This window comes from Fukomys damarensis, unplaced genomic scaffold (assembly GCF_012274545.1).
Source record: "Fukomys damarensis isolate Sample0158 unplaced genomic scaffold, DMR_v1.0_HiC HiC_scaffold_19, whole genome shotgun sequence".
NCBI lineage: Eukaryota > Metazoa > Chordata > Mammalia > Rodentia > Bathyergidae > Fukomys > Fukomys damarensis.
Genome location: NW_022900931.1, coordinates 34,788,993 through 34,811,143, shown reverse-complemented (window position 1 = coordinate 34,811,143; position 22,151 = coordinate 34,788,993). Strand labels below are relative to the sequence as shown.

The 22,151-nt window shown below is 40.0% G+C and overlaps 1 protein-coding gene across 6 annotated transcripts in view; it reads left to right on the top strand.

Annotated features, from left to right (window-relative positions):
* The window catches only part of Mpp7 (membrane palmitoylated protein 7), a 150,190-nt gene that overhangs the window by 89,498 nt on the left and 38,541 nt on the right, over nucleotides 1-22,151 (top strand). For 4 of the 6 annotated variants that reach the window (XM_033765652.1, XM_033765654.1, XM_033765653.1 and 1 more), the window contains 8 exons: nucleotides 5,470-5,551; nucleotides 6,060-6,145; nucleotides 8,231-8,305; nucleotides 8,480-8,676; nucleotides 9,158-9,222; nucleotides 16,335-16,355; nucleotides 16,460-16,471; nucleotides 17,460-17,501. In XM_033765652.1, the coding sequence (XP_033621543.1) occupies nucleotides 5,470-5,551; nucleotides 6,060-6,145; nucleotides 8,231-8,305; nucleotides 8,480-8,676; nucleotides 9,158-9,222; nucleotides 16,335-16,355; nucleotides 16,460-16,471; nucleotides 17,460-17,501 (580 nt within the window). The remainder of the gene's footprint in view (nucleotides 1-5,469; nucleotides 5,552-6,059; nucleotides 6,146-8,230; nucleotides 8,306-8,479; nucleotides 8,677-9,157; nucleotides 9,223-16,334; nucleotides 16,356-16,459; nucleotides 16,472-17,459; nucleotides 17,502-22,151) is intronic. The other 2 variants (XM_010614777.2, XM_010614778.3) reach the window with 1 other exon arrangement.

Genomic DNA, 22,151 nt, shown 5'->3' with positions numbered 1-22,151 from the left:
TCACTTTCTTATCCTTACATTTTTAAAAATTTCTCTCTGATTTTGAATTTTATTATTTAAAAGTAAATTGGTAACATTTCCGTCCCCCACAAACATATGCAGGTAACTTCTTTAAACTCTAGCTTCAGCTTTCTGTGTTTAATGCAATTTAAAGTTATTTTAAGAACTTTTGAGTTTATTTATTTAAAACAAATTAGTCAGTGATTCTTTATCTTCTTAGCTAGCCACAGTGTAGTTTTTGTGTTTTATATTTAAGAAGCTGTATTTAAAAACAGACAAAAAACCAGCTTCCTATGGAGAAAGAGCTTTTAACTGGGTTGAAGAAATTCCTGAGATTATTTATTGGGTATTCATTTTTTTTTTTTTTTTTTTAGTATTAAGATTTTAAATGTAATTTTAAATGAAATCCAGCGAGGAAAATTAACTGTGTTGAATTTTTTTCTCTTCTGAGTGTATAATTAGCATCATGTTTTTAGTCTCACAGCTTTGTAAAAGTTAGATGAGATTACTGGGTGATTAAATTTAAAATTTAAAACGCACTACCCGGAAAAGTAGAAATGTTTTCTTGCTCAGCATTATTTGTCAGATGATATTTCCAGATTAGAGAAGTTCCTGGAGGAGGCAACAAAGGAGAAGAGCAGAGTGAAGACTCAGAGGCAGGAAGAGGCGCTCAAGTAGTAAAGGGCAGAAAGGCAAACGAGGGAAGCCAGGCTGGTCAGGAAGAGGTTGGGAAATGGGTCAGGAGCGAAGGGCGCTGGTGGCCAAGGGCCAGGTTCTCACCGAGTGTTTGTGTTAGACCCAGGTACAGTGTGGCACCTTGGATCGTGAACAGGAAGATTTCGTGGGTGTCCAGCGGGAGGTGCTGTCCCTTATTGCTGTGTCCTGTCTCAGCCTCAGTGTCCTCATCAGAAATTCAGGAGATGCCCTCCTTGAGGGATACCAAGGAGATAGAATGTACTTGACGTGCTTTATGAGCTCTGAGTTACTATATAGATGTTACACAGAACAATAAAGCTGGATTCTAGACTGAGCTATGCAGAGGGCGAATGATTTTCCGGGCCAACAGGCGGGAGCACAGGTCTCGCAGGTATTTGGCAGTGGAGACGAGAAGTTAGTTCAAAGGGAAGGAGGAGTAAAAGAACTGAGAGAAGAGGGGGAAAACGGCAGTCAGGATGTGATGAGCAGCGGTGTCCCAGCTCCTGTGCGACCTTGGAGCAATTTATATTTGTTTTATCCAGGAAATTCACATTTAAACAGGCTCAAGAAAATGAGATTGTTAGTTGGTGAGGGGATTTTGGTGCTGTTTTTATTGTTGTTTGTGAGGTTTGTCCTCTTGCTTTTTTGAGAAGAGTAGTTTTCAGATTTTGGTTTTGTGAGAATGACCCGCGGTACTTACTTACAGTGCACGTTTCTGAGCTCTTTCCCCAAAGATCTGGTAACAGGAGGTTTTGGTAGGGCCTGGGAATCTTGATTGTAAAGCGTGCCTGAGACGTTCCTAATGCGCACTTTGAAAATAGTTATTTCACAATCTTAACCTGAAATTCCTGTGCTCCCTGCTGGAGGAGACCTTGGCAGTTTATAAGAGATAAAATTGTGATTTAAGGAAATCATGATTAAAAAAAAAAAGAAAATCATTATAATCCAGTACTAGTGTTCTCCTTTATAAAACACTTTACAAAGTTAACAGTGAACAGGAATATTACCAGAATTTTAACCTCTCAGTCGAACTTGAAGTTCTCTGTATTCTATTTCCATCACATTAACATTGAGTAAGTTCAAAATAATTATGCAAAAAGAAATTTTCAAAATATTATATTCCACTTTAATTCATTTGCTTTTGCAGAATATGCCAAAAAACTTTCAGTTTTCATACAGTATCATTTATTATGCTGTCTGTCACTGAGTTTTGTGTTTTGCTTTTTTTTTTTTTTTTTTTGGTACCAGGGATTGAACTTAGGACCTTGCACTTTTAAGGCAGGTGCTGTGCCACTGAGCTAAATCCCCGGCCCTGAGTTTTGATCTTTCATACAGATATATTGTGCTGGGAATACATCAGGGAATTGTGATAGTAGGGATTTGAAAGGCGATTTGGATATAGAAGTCTTCAAGAAGGATTTAAAATACAGATTGAATCCAGTGGTACTGTCATGTAGGAAGTGAAGTTGTTTCTCAGGGCCATAGTTTCCCCCCAAGTGAAGTACAATCAGTAGGTGGCAGGGGTTCTCTATCAGGGTTCGTATCTGTAGCAAAACAGTCCATTAGTGTCAGAGGGCTCTTCTTTACCCGCTCCAGAAATGACTTCATTCTGCCCATGGCATTAGAAAACATCCAAGTGCCAGTGACTCCCAGGATTATTTCTTTTCCAGAGCTTTCTTCTGAATTTTAAATCTGTCTGTCTGCTGGATATCTGTATTTAATGTCTAATAGAAAATCCTAGTGTCCGTGTGTCCCGAATACACTCCTGCTCTCGTCCCCAAACTGGCTCCACCCGTACGTAGTCTTTCCACTCTGGCTGATGGCAACTCAGTCCCTGCAGTTGCTCAGTCTGAAAGAGCAGTAGTTGGTCCTTCTCTTCCACATCCCATAGCCAGTCCTTTTGGCTGTGCCAAAAATGCATCCATGATGCTTTTTATCACCTCTGTCCCTGCCACTCAGATCCAGGTCACCAGCATCTGTCCCCGGGATTATTTTGATAATCTCATTTGTTTCATTGTGTTAGCCCTTGCTAATTTGTTTTATTAGTTTGCAATACATAATAGTTACATTCATTTTGGAGGGTCGGTACCCACATAGGGCACGCCGTGATCATTTTAGATTCCTTTACCTGTAATACAGGAGGTCCTGCAGCTCACAAGCCTGCGTGTTCTCCCTTTTCCTTCTGAGTCAAACCCAGGGTCCTCTGCGTGGTCTGCAGAGCACTGCGTTATGCAGCTCCCTGGCCTCAACTCCTGCTGCTTCTCCCTTTACTCCTCTGCTGCTGCACTCTGCTCCTCCTTGAATATTCTTCCCATCCACCGACTCCCCTTGGTACCTGCTGTTTCTGCATTTTCCCTTTGGCTAGCACTGTGGCTGTCACTTCCTTCCAGTCTTTCTTTATTCAGACATCATTCTCCATGAGACCTGTGTCCTCATTGTCTTCCCTCCACTTGCTGTGGATCCTGACCTTCCTTACCCCTCCTACCTGCATCCTGCTTACCGCAATGTAGTGGAGGATTTAATGCATCTGATTATTTCATTTCTTATTTATCGTTTCTCTCCCTTACTAGATGATAAGCTCCACGAGGAGGCAGAAGTTTTGTTCACCGGTGTGTTACAGATCCCTAGAATCCTGTCTGGCTCATAATAACTTCTTGATAAACATTTCTCAATTTTGTTGAATCACAGAAAGAATCAGAGGGACTAGCACTAAGCACGAGAAACTGGATGGTTCTATACTGGAAACCAGTACAGTGCTATTGCGTAGTGAAAAGAGAATTTTGTTCCAGTTGTGTGGTTCTGCCACGAACACGATGTGGTTTTAGTCCAGACATTGGGGTTACATCAGTACCTGATTATGTCCCCCAGGTCTTCATGATAGTGGGCTCGGCGGGGATAACCCAGACTCCCTGGCAGTGCGGTCAGACGAGACCGCTTCCTGTAGGGCTCCGGGGCTCACACTGCTGACACCTGGACTGGAAGCTGTGTGGCTGGGGCTGCCAGACGTGGTGATCTCCACGTGCTTCCCCGCAGCGTGGCTGTGGTTAGAGTTTGCACGTGGCAGCTGGGTTCGCAGAGATCCAGTGTTTTATGAGGCTCATGTGGCAACCTCCTGCCTTCTCATAGCGTTGGAGGCTGTCAAATGGTTTTCACCCAGATGTGGCAATGTGACCTGCACATGCAAGAAGGGAAGACAAGCCCTGGGGTAGTGAATCTGCAGACCTACAGCCGAATGCCTTATGCACAGAAGTTTATGGAAATACAGGGTGAGCAGTGTTGAATGCAAATTAAGATTATCTGGTCAGGCTGTCTCAGAGGGGTCCCGATTTCACCAGATACTAATTGTCCGATCTTAGGCAAATCGTGTTCATTTGGGATTCAGCTTCTCATCTGTAAAAAGAAAACTTAAACTTAGATTATTGAATTTTTTTGTTGGTACAGTTTGAGTTACAAAAGGATGAAAGTTGGTCCGATTAAACTAAAAATGTATGAACAATATACCTCCAGTCATTGTGGCTTTATCTGCTTAAATAAAGAAAAGATCAGTAATGAGTGGGTCTAAGGTTTATGGCTGTGGAGAGATGCTCAGTCAAGCACACATAAATAAGGAAAAATGCCACAAAATATCCCATTAAGTTTTTATTTTTACTATTATTATTATTAGATGTATCTGATATTTGTCAGGTATGAAATATACTTATTACGAACTGACTTGTACTGTTTGCATATCTGTTCTTTAATAATATACTTGTGCTTATTGACAAACTTTAGGAAAATTCCACTTCTTTAGGATAAGTTCTGCCACCACGTAAAGCGCACCTTTTTGAGGACTGCAGGGGGGTATGGCTCAGTGGCAGAGCACCTTCTTGGCACGCACAGGGACCTGGGTTCCGTGCCAGCACCGTGTAGACCTTTTCAGCCATCTGACGCCATGTGGTGTAGGCTTTTCTAAACCAGTGCCTGTGTCTTGGGTGGAAAGTCACGTGGAGGCTAACCATTAGTGCCTGTTATTCCTATAGAGCAGAATTCAGTTAATGTGCTTCTGAGTATGTGTAAGTGAGAAATTTTGGCTTCTTTTGAGATTGTTCCTGAATCCGATATCTAAACTTCAGCTGTATTTGTACTGAGTACAAACTGAGTTCATTAAAAACCTGGAGTGACAGATCTCTCTCTATTTAACTGAGCAACATATAAAACTAATTTCTAGGTTTTCATATTTTTCCTTTTTTATTGTTATTACCAGGCTCCTTCACTGTAACAGCTTAGTGTGAGAGAAGAATCACGGAATTGAGGGTGCTGGGGTGGAGCCTTGGGCCTCAAGTGTGCTGGGCACGTGCTCTGCCGCTGAGCAAGACTCCAGCCGATGACTGGGCCTGGGCTCTGATTGATGTCATCTTTACATAATTTTGTCTGCTCACATAACCGTAGCTAGTCCATCTTCTTCTTGAGGTACAATAAGAATAAAATAAAGTGAGAAAGTACTTTAAAAAATAAAAAGAAATACTGTTTCTAATACAACTACTACAAGATAGTCTTATAATTGAAAAAAGATTTTTTATTTCCCACAATTTTGAAAAGGTTAATAATTGTAAATGTCTTCATGTTGTGCTGAAACCCTTAGATGACACAAGGTCTGTTCCATCTGCTTTATTCCTTTAATTATTTGGTCATTGTTTGCACTTTTTCTGGCTGAATGTCCTTGTGTCCCCCTCTCCTTTCTGCAACACAGTATGCACATTTCCTCACAGCTCCTCTCTCTTTTTTCCTTCAAAGGGAGCCACCATTAAGAAGGATGAGCAGACGGGGGCGATCATTGTAGCTCGAGTCATGAGAGGAGGGGCCGCGCACAGAAGTGGTGAGGTTTAAATGCTCATCGAGGAGACACAAGTGGAGTTGGGTTTTGTGACGTTTCCAATTTAAGTTTAAAAATATCTCTAGATGTAATATAGCAAAACAAGCCACAAGGTATTTTCTGTGTTGAAATTTTGGAACCTACATAAATAAATGCTAGATAAATCTCACTGGTCTGAATGCACACAGGCGTGCAAAGTTCTGTTAAGACCTGTTTCAGTGTTCCTGATTTGAAAACTGCCAAGAGCATACAACTTTTAAAAGAAAAAATTATTTCATGATTTATTAGTAACGTACATTTCTAGTTATAGCATCCTGTTACAATTTTTGCAAGAGTTATTACATTGCTTTGATTCGTAGTAGAGAGGCATAGAACTTGAAGCCTGAGACATGTGAAGATCTTTCTATTTCTTAAATCTGAGGGAATTAGTGATGCTTTAATTGGGAGGAACATTTGCAGTTGCAGTTTCTCTTGTGTGACCGTGCTGATGTGGCACATTTGTATCACACAGGTCTTATTCATGTTGGTGATGAACTCAGAGAAGTGAATGGAATACCGGTTGAGGATAAAAGACCTGAGGAAATTATACAGATTTTGGTAAGCTGTAAATTTATTTTAAAATTGCAATGAAAATAAAATTGCAGGTTTTTCCGACTTGGTTTAAAATGTATGGGATTGAATCAAGCAGGCCGGGATTCAGATCCCAGCTTTCCTCACTTTGTTGCTGAGGTCCCTGGGAAATGCCTTCATGTGCTTGTGCCTGAGGGTTTCTGTTTATAAAATGAGAAGGAGAGGGGAAAGTATTTTACTGAGATGTTTAAGTATTAATGAGGCAGTGTATGCAAGGAGTTTGGCACGGGACACTGCCTGACACAGTGGGTATGAACAGATGGCATCCGTGCTGCAGGCTCTGGATTCTAGGTATGCACATGGCGAAACTATTTAGATGTCTTATGAAAGTGAAACTTGAACGGAATTACTTTAGACCTGGACAGTGGTAATTTCAAGTTCCTATGTAAGGATAAAATAGAAACTTTCTTTTTAATGTCTGAAAGCATCAGCAAACTGCAATAAACAGATCTGAGTATTGCAGAACATCTCTTTATACTACTCAGTATGTGACTGGGATGGCATTGATGAGGGCAGGGAGAGCTGGGGAGAGGTTGGCCAGTGGGAACTAAGATACAGAAAGGCAAGTGAGAAGTGCTGGTGACCTACTGTGCAATAGGTAGTGCAGAGGCTGTGCTGTACCGTGCCCTTCAGAAGGCCACCGAAAGGAGTGTGGAGGAACGCTGTGAAGAAGTGGTCAGTGTGAGTGCTTAGATACGCTTAACCCGATTCAGGTGTTACACGGTACATAAAGGTCCTGCGATACCATAGGGCATCCCATAAATATGTACAGTTACTTATGTCTTTGTCAGTTAAGCAAATAAATTTAGATTTTTTAAAAGAGGGGAAGAGTTGTATAGGGGCACATAGGAGTAATGGTGGAATGTGTGACAAAACCTCCGTGGAAATTATTGTTCCAACAAAAAGGATCCTAGCGACCTGTGCCTTGCCGGCATTCTCCTAGTCGACGGTTGTTCTGCATCGAGTACGTGCTCTTGAGTTCACCCCAGCAGTTACACCTGAGTCCCCCCCAGCCCCTTCCCCAGGCAGAAAACAAACAGAAACTTCCCCTTCCTCTCCCTCCCTCTCTGTCCCTCCTCCCTCTTTTCTTTCCTTCCATCTGCATTTTAAGTTAGTGGGAAGACCATGCAACCATTTCGTAAATGGTATTGAATTCATATAATTCAGTTAGAAAAATGACAGTCTCTGTTATAAAAATCTCCAATAAATGAAGTATTTAAGTGCCAAGAATCTAAAAATTTACGCAATAAAATATATGTGCAGTTTTTATAGTTATAGGCTATAGCCAGACTTTTCAAAATTTTAATTAATTTAGAGTGGACACATACTCACTGAAAGATGAAAAGACTACTATAATTGATACTTTATTCACTAACCAGAATGCATCAGATAGGAAGTCTTCATCACTTTTTTCAAATGGGCATTGTGCTAAATGAATCATGTATTTACAACCGTAGTACTGACAGTATAGGTTTTTTATCTCAAAAAGCATGGATGCTGACACTTAAATATTTTAATATCACAAATATTATAAAACCTGAACTTTATATTTTCTAGTCTAGTCATTTAATAGTTTATGTATTTAAGGTACTGTTCATATTTTGTATTTCTGCTTTGAATTGACATGCATGACAGTGTATTCATAGACATATTAAAAGTGCACAGGGAGTGAGCAAAAGGGGATTTAATGTTTTGTTTTGTTTTTTTTTTTGGCTTCTTGAGACAGGGTCTCACTGTGTAGTTGAGACTGACCTGGAACTCACTATGTAGCCCATGGTGGTCTCGAACTCACAGCGATCCTCCTGCCTCAGCCTCCTTAGTGCTGGGATTACAGGTGTGCACCACCATGTCCAGCTGGGATTTAATGTTTTTTAACTTACTTGACAAACTTTTAAAGCTTTGTCATGTTACCAGAATTTCTACAAAAATAATTTCCTCAGTTTGGTCAAAGAGTTGTAAACCCTAAATTGTAAATTTTTAGCTTCCTAGGTAATTTATCTTATTTTCCTTGGCCCCAGATTTCTGATGTCTTTTTCTTTCATCTGCTATCAGGCTCAGTCCCAGGGAGCAATTACGTTTAAGGTTATTCCCAGCATCCAGGAGGAGACTCCATCTAAAGATGGCAAGGTAATCATTTCTTAAAAATATTCTCGTGTGTGGGGAGAAGTACTGTTTTTTTCATCTAATCGTAAGCACACGTTCTAGTTTTTTAAATGGTTATTTCTTCAATCTAAGTTTCAGGAATGCAGGCCATGTCACATTTATTTTTTACGTTTATTCTTCAATGAACCTTTCTTCCAGATGTTTATCAGAGCCCTTTTTGACTATGACCCTAACGAGGACAAGGCGATTCCATGTAAGGAAGCTGGGCTGTCTTTCAGAAGGGGAGATATTCTCCAGGTCATGAGCCAGGATGATGCAACCTGGTGGCAGGCGAAGCAGGAAGGGGACGCCAACCCCCGGGCCGGCCTGATCCCCTCCAAGCACTTCCAGGAGAGGTGAGCGGCTGGCGAGGGGCACCGGCTTCTCTTCAGCTGACCTTTTGTTCTCTGCAAAATACCATTCTGGAATGGTTGTGATAAAATAAGCCCTAAAAGCCTGCCTTAGAATCCGTTACCCTGTGGGCTTGAGTTTCTGTTTTGTCTAACTAGGTATGAATAATGGCCAAAAATAATACGACAGTACCGGGTCATCTTGGGTTTTTGTTGTGAAGCAGATGGAAAACAGCACATTAGTGTCCGAATCTGTGTTGGAGAGAGAGAGAAAAAGAGCAATCACGGGTGCGGCGGGGGCGGGGGAGGAGCATATAATCTACAAAAATATGTAAAGAAAATTTACATCTTAACTCAGATTGTATTGTGTTCATTCCCCCACCCCCAGCTTTTAAGTTTTTTCTTAAGATTTTTAATATTTTACTGCTGTATTAACCTTAAACCTGTGCTGAAAATTGATAGGCTTATTGACCTTTTATTCCCTCAGGAGATTGGCCCTGAGAAGACCAGAAGTACTGGTTCAGCCCCTGAAAGTTTCCAACAGGAAATCATGTAAGTTTGTTAATAAGAATGCAGAGTAACCAAATCCTGCTGTTTATTTTTGACTATTAAAGCAGGTGCTCATGGAAGAAGAAGGGATCATATTATCTTGCAATAGCTTCTGGGTCCTCATTTCTCAGGAATGAGACACAAGAAATCCGCAGTAGGAATACCAATGTGAATCTTTGGAAGGGAAGGATGGTTGCGGAGATGTTTATAATAAACCCATAATTCATTCTCTAAGAAAGGAACAGCAACAACAAAAACTACTGCTGTCTTTGATTTCCAAGTTTTGGCATTTTATAAATGTAACCTAGGAAAGAACTCTTTTCTTCTCCAACACGAAGAGGTTTTATTTGGGTAAGCTATTTCTTGGTAAAGATTAGGGGCACAAAATCCACCACTTTCTTAGACACAGAGGTATTTATGCCTAAGAACAATTGTGCTTCTTAATTCCTTCCTTTTCCAATAGTCAGTAACTCTGGCCTTTATTCCGTCTGTTCGGAGTTATCACCAGATTAAATGGAAAGAAAATGAGAGTAAGAAAAAGGATCGTGTAGCCATACTGAAAGACAGAGTGGATTTGGATGCATTATTTTTTCTTTCCGTTTATTCTTCTTTCAACTTTTCTTTACTCCCTACCTCTTGCCCTCTCCAGTCTCCATCTCATCAATTTCTACTTCATTAAAAAACAAAATGAACAAATAAATGGCTCTGGAATTTTACACCAACATCTGTTTTTAGTATTGTTGCATTTTTCACATCTCCTGTTATTTCTGTCAGTTGGTAGAAGCTTATAGCCCAGGAATCGCATAGTTAAGAGAGCCAAACTGCAGTCAAGTATAAATCTCCTAGCAAGCCAGTACTTAATGTGGAGCACTGATTCAAAAGCCTGCTTGTTCTTGCTTCATTAAGTCTAGGTAGAAGGGAAAAACACTTCTCATAATGCACGTGGCATTCGAAGTCATCAAAAAGCTTACAGTTTAATGTTGTGTTGTTTCTAAGTGTGGCGGCTTTTCATTGGCAACTCCTCTAGCTGGAAGGTACCTTGAGACATCTTTCCAGCAGCCTCGCTCTCTGAGGGAGCCTGAGGCTGGGCTGCTGTCATTCTAATACCTTGTGTGCTGAAGCACCATGAACGACGTCCCTGAAAAATGGAGTAAGTGTGACCACTATCCTCAAATCTGAATCCGTGTTCAGATTTTCTGAATCAAAGGCAACTTAGAAATTGATAGTTTGATATAATTATGATCAAATGCATAAATGCAAAAGGGATAGCTTCTCTTTTAATAGTTCTCCCAATCTATTTGGTATAGATATTTGTGAACTTGAATATGAACGTGTGTGTGTGTGTGTGTGTGTGTGTGTGTGTGTGTAAGCATTAATTGCAATAAAGTTGTTTTGCCTATTTATTTGAATAAGTCCCCTTTTATGTTAAAACTTCAGTATTTTGATCTGAGAAGTATTTATTCCAGGATTTATCTTTACTGAAATGTCCTAATTTTAACTATTTTTTTCCCTCTTGAGTACCATTCAGAAATGTTTACTGATATTCCTTCTTCTTTTCTTCCTTTTTTTCTTTTACTCTTTTCAAATTAGATTTCAATTCACTGAAAGATGTATTAACTATTCTCATAAGCAGATGTTTATATTTTCAAATAAATCTGGCAAGATTATCCAAATAAATCTTCAGTACATAGTAACCATGTCCTTGTTCAGAGAGATATTTGTGAAAATTATAGAAAGCTAATGTCTTTACTTTAAAAAAATTAACATTTCTTCATAAACTTAAAAGCTGTTTATAAATCAATATATTAGTACTGAACATTTTTAATGACATTTAAAAGCACTTTACACTTTTCTTTTTTTCGTGGTACTGGGGGTTGAACTCGGGTCCTTGCGCTTGCAAGGCAGGCCACCGAACTGCTGAGCTAAATCCCTGGCCTGTAAAAGCACTTTAACCTATGAATTTAGTAGTGATTCTTTATGTAATTTTGTTTTACAAAGGCCATTATACTTGACTACTTCTTGAATTTCAACATTAGTACTTAGATTTTTGAAATAGGAAGTTCATGTTATATGAACTTCATGTTATATGAAGTTCATGTTATATACTAAATATTAATTCCTAAGATTGGTTTTAAGAAAAATTCTTGACTTAATGTTAAATTTCTGAAAGAATAATTCTTATAACTTTATGAAGAAATGCAATGATGAAAATTTTCTTCATTAAATTGTACAAGTTTCCTTAAAAGCCTAGGATAATATTAAAAGCACTAGATTTAGTAGAATAATTTTGCCGTTACATGCTTGCTTATATTACTATGACTTTATTCTATTTTTGATTCGTAAGTGTCTCATCATAACTGAAATTTTGGATTCTGGAACTATAGTAGTTCAGTTAATAGCAATAGAGAAGGAAAAAAAGAATTCCAGTCCTGTCATCTTTGCATTTATATTTGTGTTAGGATTCTAATCCCTGGTTCCCAAGTATATAAAATTGGGAGGCATGATAATAACAGCTCTGAAAAAACTCACAAAACTTTAAGTGTAAAACTGATACTCATCTTTGATGCTTAATTATTTTCTCCTCTGAAGAATCTTGTTAAATGGAATACATAGCCAGAAAACAGGCTGCTCAAAGAAAAGGATTGGTTTCTTAAAAGCGCACATTCCTCAAAACTAGAGCATGGATTCTTTAAAATGAAAATATTCTTCAATCTTGAAAACTTGATATGATTAGATAACCCTTTTCCCTCTTCCTTTCATTGTTTCTTTTGAAGAATTGTTTACCCAACCAAAAAATTTATAATAGAAATGTGGCATCCTTTCCTCTGCATGTGACTCAGGCACACAGAAGAGCAGGCCTTGTAGCACATCTTGCTGCTGTCCTCAGGGAGTGCATGAGAATAGCTTCTCATGGTGGAAACCCAGCCACCTGCATTTCTTGTGTAGACAGATTTTGAAGTACTGTAGTTTACTTTTATAGTTTGTGTGTATAAAGCATATGATACCACCTTGCCTTTAAGAAAGAAATATTACTTCATTTTAGATGGCTTGTTTCTATTCTATTGAAACCTGTTTTTATGTGACTTAAGAATTGTCTTAATTGTATAATCATTAATTTAACTTCAATAGGATGTAATTCACATTTGAATTCACTGATGATGGCCTTCAGGAAGGCTGTAGGAAAAGCTTTTGTTCGTATGGTATATTTTACTACAGAATATTCAAATATGATTTTTTTATTTTCCATGCTTAATTTCCTTATTTGTTAAATATCTGAACATTTTACCATAGCAGATTGAATAATTTTCATTTGAAATTTTTCTTTTCCAAAATGATTCCTGTGGAATTCCTGTCAGAAAAGAAAAAATTCATAAGTTTTGACATTTTAAAACTCAAAACATAAAAACCAAGTATGATTGCTGTCATTTGGATAAAGACGCAGAAAAGGGTGTTTGTTGAAGCCAGGTGTAACCCAGTTCATTCAGAGACGGTTTTGTGGATTGAAGATCACAATCTTCTGTAAAACAAACACCAAGTAAAAGTATGAATTCACTGTACATGGTACCTGTATTTTGAAGGTCACACATTTAAAAATCCATGACAGGATCCTACAGGGTTTTGCAATAAAGCTTTTCAGGTTGAGTGTGCTCCTGCCCCTGGCATCTTCAGTAATGTTTATTCAGTGACTTCATACATAAACTTAATTAAAAAACAAGTAAATGCTAAAATTGATTTTGTATATGTAAAACTCAATGAAACATTTTCTTAATATTGGCAGGGGCTTTGTGGAAACAGACATAATGTTTGCATTCCTCTGCATAATGCACCTTCACTCCTCTTTTCACCCCTTTCCCTCTTCTCTCTCCCCCTCCCTCCGTCTCTTGATCCCCTTTCCATTTGGGAAAGACCTGTCTCCCTACTTCCTATTGTCTTTTATTTTGCTCTTTAGATTTCTCATATAAGAAAAACCATGTGATACTTGAGCTTGTGTGTCCGATTTATTTCCCTTAACATTGTAGTCTCAAGGTGCATCCATTTTCCCACAAATGTCTCCAGTTTATTCTTCGTGGCAGAGTAGTACTCCATTGTGTGTAAATACCACATTTTCTTTATCCATTCATCTGTCGATGGACATATAGGCTGCTCTAAACATGGAATTGTGCTGTTATAAGCATGGGTATGCATGTGTGAGATGACGTCTTTACCTCTGTTGGGAACATACCTAGAAATGTTTAAAAATACCTCAAGGTATTTTTCCCTATGTGTGGTTTTCCATTATCTTAACAGATACCCTGAAATAATCAACTTCTCAAAAGATTAGGCACGTTTTGGCTCACAAGTTTGGAGGCTCCAATCCATGATCAGGTGGCCTTGTTGCTTTGTCTGGCTGGTGACAGGGCTGCACATCAGGGCTGGGGACATGCAGAGGAGCAAAACCCTCGTCTCATTGCTGGGACACAGAAGAGAAAGAGGAATGGGTCCAGATCCCACGTGGCTTCAAGGGTGCCCAGGAACCAGAAGACCTGCAGGCCCTCCCCTGACATAGCTCCACACGGGAGACCAGGCTTGTGCTGTGGGCCTTGGGGGGGGTCTTCTGGGCCCTAACAGCTCACTGATGCTCACTGCAAAGACGCAGGCTCAGGGTTTGAGTTGTGAACTTCACGTCTTATCACCACGTCATTCGACTCTTGAGTCTTGTATCTCAGTAAACTGTATTCTCTCGGCACACCTGTCATTGCTGGTCTGCAACTCTTTCAGAGTAGATCCTTCTGGTGTGAAAGGTTCTACGCCATATGGTCTCTTGGATTTTGTCTGGGGTCCCAGTGCCATGCAGTTAAGAAGTGTTTGGTTAATGGTTGGACATGGATTCCTGCAGAGTTTAGGGGACACTGCAGTAGGAGAGTGAGGGGAGATGGGGAAAGCAGTTCCGCCCTGCCCGTGTGAGCAGCGCACAGCAGCGCAGGCGAGACTGCCTCACTCATCAGGTGGAAGGCAGGCCGTTCAGTTGCGTGCTCAATACAGCTCCCTGAGAGCGCACACGTGACTCTGGGGACCCTCATAGGCTCCCTCCTGTGCTTTTCTGTGACTTTCCTCCCCTGCGTTCAGTCCTGGAGCTCACAGACCCTGGACCCTGATAAAGTCTGGGATGGGAGCCGGCCCTCCCCAGGCCCCTTGTCAGGACAAACACAGAGAAAGGGCAGGAGGAAGAAGTGTTGGGAGGTGATGGGAGGAGATATGCCTTGCAGTAGTAAAAATCTTGCAGTTATCTGGGAATTCTATGTATTTTTCCACTTTGGTCAAACCTGTTAATTCTTAGGGAGTCTGCTCCTGTGCCTCGCTGCCTGGGTGTCCATTGATGAACTTGCTCTTGGATGTGTGTGTGTGTGTGTGTGTGTGTGTGTGTGTGTGTGTGTGTGTGTGTGTGTGTGTGTGTGTGTGTGTGTGTGTGTGTGTGTGTGTGTGTGTGTGTGTGTGTGTGTGTGTGTGTGTGTGTGTGTGTGTGTGGTTTTATCATGCTGAAGAATATCATTTCTTCCTTCCTTAAGAATTGTATGGAGAAAGTCTTGTGTGAATTTATGCAGCATATTCATATCCTTTAATTAGAGTAGCAAATATACATACTCTGTGTAATAAAAATTAGAATGCTTCAGCCGGGGATTTAGCTCAGTGGTTCCGCTGCCTGCCTTGTAAGCGTGAAGACCTGAGTTCGATCCCCGGTACCAAGAAAAAACAAAAACAAAAAATTAGAATGCTTTATTGGGGGACTGGTATTGGTGTTTTAATTTTACATTTGTCTCTGTGATACGGCTTTCATCATCTGACTACCGGGACACCAAGTCTTTAATCAAAGGCACAGTATTCAATTTATTTCAGTGTGTTCTATTATTGGTAGCAAAATACACATACTATGTTGGTTCTTCCTACCCAGGAGCAAGGGATGTCTTTCTATTTTCTTGTAACCTTTTTGATTTCTTTTTTTCAGAGTGCTGTAGTTTTCACCGTAGAGATCTTTTGCTTCCTTTGTTAGTGATTCCCAGATATTTCATTTGTTTGGATGCTTTTGTGAAAGGGACTGTTTCCCTAATTCCTTTCTTAGTCTGTTGTGTCCCATAATCCACTGGGCAGCCACATACACGAGATCCATAGTGATCCGTTGGAAGCACCGCTCATCCTCTTTCTATCCTGCCTCGATGCCTGGCTGGGCCAGACTAAAGCACATAGTTCACTTTTTGTTTTCTGATCATTTGGGTTAGATGCCCAGGAAACGCAGAGGTACTAACAAGTAGGCATAAAGAAGAACTTGGCGAACATGTAACATGAACCTAATCCTTGCCAAGTAGAACCAGTGGTTGAAGACCCGTAGGTTTCTGAAAAAGGAAAGCACAGTAGCTCTCACTTTTTCTGATTCATTTTCTTTGGGTGGCCTTCTATAGCTTATGGCACTAAGTGAGAGGAAAACTCTTCTAATCAGTTATCTTTGCTGTGTAAGATCATGTGGCAAAATATATTCTACCTGGACTCACGGCTAACCATGAGATTTTGCTTCTGATATGTTACTAATACTTTTCTACCCTTTACTGAGGGTGAGTCTCTGGCTCAAATTTAACTTTTAAATTGCTATCCTATTAGCAATTTAAGAGCTGTTTAGAATTCCTTTTTAAAATACTTTTCTTCAACTAATACAGACAGAATGAAAGTAAAACCTTCTGGCTGACTCATTTGTTACATGCATCATTGTTGGAATATTGTTAAATTTACATAATTTGGACATTTTAAAATCAGTGCAAAATGTGTTGTTTCTAAAATCCTTTTTTCTTTTGATTGTTATGAAATTTCTTTAGCATCTTAATTTAGAAACAAAATCAATTGAAGAAAATAAATAAAATTCCCTTATTGAAGATAGTATTTCAAAAACAGCTAAGGGTTTTTTTTCTGGTTATTTTTTCCCATTTGTTTGTTTAATAAGCTATATAATGACTTTGTGTTCTTATAAAATTTATACATTCTTTTTAGGTTAAGACTGCAGTGCAGTCTAGAATTCTATTATTTATTGACTAAATATTTTTGAAACATTTAAAATACATTTGTTTTTTCCCCCCTTTGGCTTTTCTAAGACGAGGAAACAGTTGAGTGTGGTAGGTGGATTTTATTTTTTTTCTTGTGTGTAATATCTTCCTACTTTAATTGTACTTTTTGTCCATTTAACCATTTCTTTTCTCGTTTTCTTTGTGCTTCTCAGAGGAAATTAAAGGTATATGTATAAAAGTTTCCCTGCATAGTTTAGTAATTATGTTCAGTGCATGTAAGTGTAGGATTAAATCAGATACATCAAGCAATTTATGGAAGAGAATTCTCTTGTACATCCAAGTTTCACCCTGATATTTCAGTACCAAAAACCATGGTTTTTGAACTTTGGATTTTGTTTTTGAAGGAAATATACTTTTTGGAGGGTAGGGGGGATTTGTATGGAAGAAATATGGAATGTAATCTCAGTAGGCTCAAATAAAAGAGAATGAAGAAGTTATAGTATTAAAATATGTTGACAGGCTTAACATGCAATGCTAGGATACAACCCAGATTGTAGCATATGCGAGTCAGGGGCTCTATGCCGAGCTGCATCCACAGCCCCTCTAAATTATTCTAGAGTCCGTCCTTCCAGAGCTATGTGAATTTTAAAGACCATAAATATTCCACTGTTCACATTAAATTTTAAAAATACGCATAGCCCAGTGTGCATTTAATTTCCCCAAATAGTAATACATTGTTTACTTTAAAATGTTTTACTTGTTTTTAAAATAAAACCAGAATTATCTCTATTCCTTCCCAACATGGAATTACTAGCTATTAATAGAAAGTATGTACTTTAATCTTGGCCTTTTTTGTCTATCCAGTGAGCCAAAATAAGTGCTAGATCTTACACATTATCAAAAGCCCCAATTTACAAAAGTAAATTTACTTTGAGCATTCGTTATAATTTTCTTACTTGTGAAAGCATAAACATTTCATACAAGTGTTTTATAACTTTCTCAGGACTGCATCAATCCTGCATGATGCTCCAGACTACTGGAACTTAAATATAAAACGTAACGTTTTATGTTTAAGAGTGCACCATGAGGCTGTTCTATGCTGTGCTTTACATGATTGTTTTAAGTGATTTATTTTTGCACCCGTGGCTGGGCTTCTAACTGTTCTGCTTTATTTCTTGGCTTTTGTTCTGTATGCTCTTACCCTCCATCCAGAGGATGCTGACTGTGCTGGTAACAAGAGTGGAGCCTATATAGGTGAGCAATTGGTCATGGAAGAGGATTTCTTTCTTTCTGTTGCTGTGTTCAAAATCATTTTATTATTTTATCTTAAAAGAGTGTATTTGCATCAGCATGCTGACAGTCACCGGGGGTCCCATGAACCTTCGTGTTAAGCAGGCTCAGTGGGCTGGTCCCAGAAGATTCACAGTGCTTTGGCTGTTATTTGAGAAGCTCTCCATGGCTGTAGCTTTGAAAATCATTTAATATGTTTTGAGAGGATGCGGAGGCATCCCACTGGTGCTAAATATTTTTACTCAACAGTATCTGGACTTTTCCAAATTACATAGGTAACTGTGACTTATCCAAAGCTTCCCAGTAACTTTTCAATTATATTTTCTTGTGATTTGTTATTCCCGTATCCCCACAAATAACTATTAACTGGATGGCCCCAAAGTATGATTAAGCTTTATGCTTAACTTTCGAGTCTGTATTGGAAAGAAAAATTCCTAGTTTAGAGATGATAAGTGGGTATTATGCACAACAGCAAAAACACCTAGAAATCATCCAAGGCATCAGATCCCAGGCATCAGAATCATCTGCATTTCACTTCCAGCCATTCCCACCCTTGCCTGTTGAGCCATGCTGACCAGCTCTCTCCTTCCAGTAATGAGCAGTAATAGTGTAGAAACACAGCTCCAGAGATTAAATTTATGTGCATGATGATGAATTGCCTGGTTAGAGAAGAAATGTGTCAGATACTGTATTTCCTATTGCATATACATTGTCTCCAATACCACAAACTTGGTGGTATTATATCAGTTTTGGAAAACAAAATTAAGACCCAGAAAATTTAGAGAATTTGCCTGACACCAGCGGGAGTAAATAATGCATCCTGGATTCAAATCCACATCAGTACAGAATTTTCTTTTTATGAAACAAAGCAGAACCCCTGTGCTGAAACATAGAATATTTCTTTTTCCAGGGTAGAGAAACCCTGAGAGAATCGGATGATCAGACAGAAATTAAGCTTTCACTAGTCCTTGTCAGACTAGTTAGTGCACAGATGCAGAGCTCTTCTCGCCGGTCCCAAATCATTAATGGCTGAGAACAGAAGCATTCATTCCCATGACTCTGGTCAGCTTCATGCTGGTCTGGGCCGTGGTGGACCTTTGCAGTCCGGTGGCTTGGCTGGGATTTAGTTGTTTTGGGGAGCTCAGCTGGGAGAACTTGTTTTTGTTGCGTTGTTTCATTCTTCCGGAAGCTGCCTGTGCAGGCAGAGGTCTCACTTGGGGCTCTGGAGAGCAGAAGAGAACGTAATATCTAGGAAGCTTCTGCTAACATCTGATCTGCTAATTTCCCATTGGCCAAGACGTCTCCTGGCCAGGCCAGAGTCAGTGTGGAAGAAGACTGATGGAGAGCTCAGGTGCGGTCATTACCGCAGGCTTCTGCTGCTCTCCGAAGCAGGCAGTGGAACCTCCTTCCTCTGCTTCGAGGAATGTGCTCTGTGAATTAGATGGTGAGGATGTATAAGGTGTGGTTACAAAATGCTGCGGATGTTTAACATTTTTAAACAACTTGTTACAGTAAAAGACACCTTGTCCTTCATCCCCCTCCAAATACTTCCCCTCACTTTTAACACATGGCATCATTCTTGGCAGTGTGCCTTTTACTGTGACAGGTTTTTAAAAACTTAAACATTCGCTCTCTTTTCGGATCACCTGTCTATCCGATAGATACCTGTGATGCAAAGCAGGTATCTGATGGGCGACACCAAATGAGATGATGAGGAGCTGGCGGTGATCCTGTCGCCTGAGGTGCTCAGAGACTCAAGCTCAAGAGGAGACATTAGAGCTGGTGCCAGGCTCACATGGAGTTCCAGCTAGTGGGGGAAGACAGGCGCAGCAGCACGGAGAGGTGGACCCTTCGGAGCACAGGGTGTATTTCAGTTTGGGTAATCCGAAGACGAGAGGGCTGGAGAGTTAGTTTGGTTACTTGCTAGCACGAGATTGGAAATGTCACATTTGCACATTTATTCACGTTGTGCCCGAGTTTTCCACTCAGCACCACTCTGTGTCAGATGGATGTCTTTGCATCCACCTCATCTCTCTCTCGTCGCTGAGACAAAATATCTGATACTGACAATGTGAAGGAGGAGAGCGTTTGTTTTGGTTCATGGTTTTCAGAAGATTCAGTTGCCGGTCAGCTGGCTTCAAGGCAGGAAGGGCCGGTGGAGGAAAGGGACTCCTGCCATGGCAGCCAGGAGAGAGCTACCCCTCCCAGCTCACATACCTAGAGGCCACCCCAGCAGGCCCCACCTCCTGACTGCACAGCCAGCTGCGGAGCACCTGCCGTGACCTGCCCACCTCCCTCAAGCGCCGTCTCAGAACATGCGGGACATGTCATGATTTAGATCTAAATCATGACAGCATCCAAAAAGCAAAGTAACAGCTTTTAAATCTTTGTCTCTTAGTTTTTAAGAGTTTTCTAAAATGAATGTTTAATCCGTGAGTATGAGGTAAAGTCCAGAAGCGAGGTGATCAGCAAGGTGGATTTCTAGAGTATCTAGAAAGGGTAAAATGGTCTCGATCTGGCAACTTGGGTCCCTGATAACATCTGGGAAGCAGTTTAACTGGACATTGTATTGCCAGGTATGGAGGAGTAACAGTTGGCACTGGAAGATGACAGCTGAGTTGAAGGCAGTTTTTATAGCTGAGCGTAGGAAGTAGTTTAGTGAGGAAAGGGAACAGCATGTTTGTAGGCACAGATGATGGAGTCCACTACAGAGGGTTGAATATCCGAGGTAGGAAATAATTGGTAGAGCAGAGTCTAGCGTGGATGTAACAAGACTGCAGTGGTCCTTTAGACAAAAGAATTTGGCTTTAGTTGGTGAAGCTAATCATGCATTATCCCATAGAGAAATTTCTAGCTCCTTTTGCAAAACAAGATTTGACCAACTAGGACTTCATGTCTTCAGCATTAATAAGTCGCTGGAGCTAAGTTACAGCTGACTGCTTAGATCATACACAAGCTCTCCAGTGCAACATAGTTCCTGCCACCGGTTTTGAGGCAAGATATCACTTAACGTTCTCCTAACCATTGTATGGGTCCTTGTATCCATAGTCTCAGCCTTGAGCAGGTAAAAGTAACCCAAGAGGATTTCAAGAAATTGAGACAACGTATTTCTTCAAGGACCAAGAATGGTACCATTACTGTGGGCAGAATATTAAGATTTTTAATATTTTTCTGCCTGTCTTGCTCTCATGGGCTTTTGAATTTGCAAGCTCTGATGATTGAGTACAGTTCTTCACTTCATTCAGCTCCCGGTCTTAGAAGAGTTTTCTTTCCAGACTTTACTGCAGCAAAGGGAAAGATGTGACCAGTGTAGCTTCATTGTGAACATTGTGTTAGTCAGCTTTCCATTGCTGTAACAATACCCGAGATAATCAATTTAAGAGATAAGCTTTATTGGCTCGAAGCACTGGAGGTTTCAGTCCATGATCAGATGGCCCCATTGCTTTTGGACCAGTGGTGGCAAATCATAGGGTCACTGCATCGATAAACCATTCATCTCCTGGCCCAGAATAGAAGAGAGAGGAAGAGGTCAGGTCCCACAGTCCCTTTGTAGGACACACCCTAGATGACTTAATTTCTCCCACGAGGACCTGCCTCTTAAAGTTACTCCCATTTCTCAGTAGTGTGACTGTGGAGGAACTGGATCCAGACTACAGTGTGCACTGAGCCACCATTTCTTCCTAGTCCACACACTTACTTTTAGGGTGTGTGCTGGGAGAGACCCCCACAAGGGAGAAACACCTAGAACTTTCTTTAGATACCACAGAGACACAGGAATCTAGGTAGGAAATTACCTGAGAAAAGGAACCTGCAATGAAAGGACTGTTAATAAACAGATACGTCCTGGGCCGGAGATTTAGCTCAGTGGTTCCACTGCCTGCCTCACAAGCTCAAGGACCTGAGTTCAATTCCCGGTACCCTCCCAAAAAAAGATATGTCCTTCAATGATGACTTAATAGTATTTACAAGTGAATGGTGGTTCTGATAAAAGTTGCTTCATTTGAGGAAGCACTTCACCAATAACCAGGGATTTGAAGTTGGTTCTTTGGTAGAACAAACAAATTTGAGCATAGTATCTTGGTTTTATTTTAATTTGCTGAAGGGTTATTTTGTTATAAATAGATTGAGAAAATTGACTGTCTTTTGGACATCTATTTCCCCCCGCAAAAAGCAAAATCATCGCAATGCCTTAGATCTTATGTGTTTTTTTTTTTGTTGTTTTTTCGTACTGGGTTCTTGCACTTGTGAAGCAGGCGGGATCATATGTGTTTTTAAAGAAACAAGCAACACATTAACATTAGTGACAGATGTGTTTTATGATAACAGTATGTATTTGATAAATACCTTCAGGTATGCTGATTTAGTGCAATACTGTGACGCTTTACTTGTTTTTCTTCATTTCTTTTCTTGAATGATATCTTTGCCCCTTTTTCCTGTTGGCTTATTTACCAGTTAACTGTTGACTTGATGTGCCCTTTCTGTGTTATACATTTTAATCCTTTCTCTATCACCTGCATTTTCCTCTGATCTTTTGATTGTGCTTTACCTTCTTCTGTGCTAAATTTTGCAACAGGTAGATATTTAACTCTTTTTTTTTTTTTTTTTTTTTTTTTT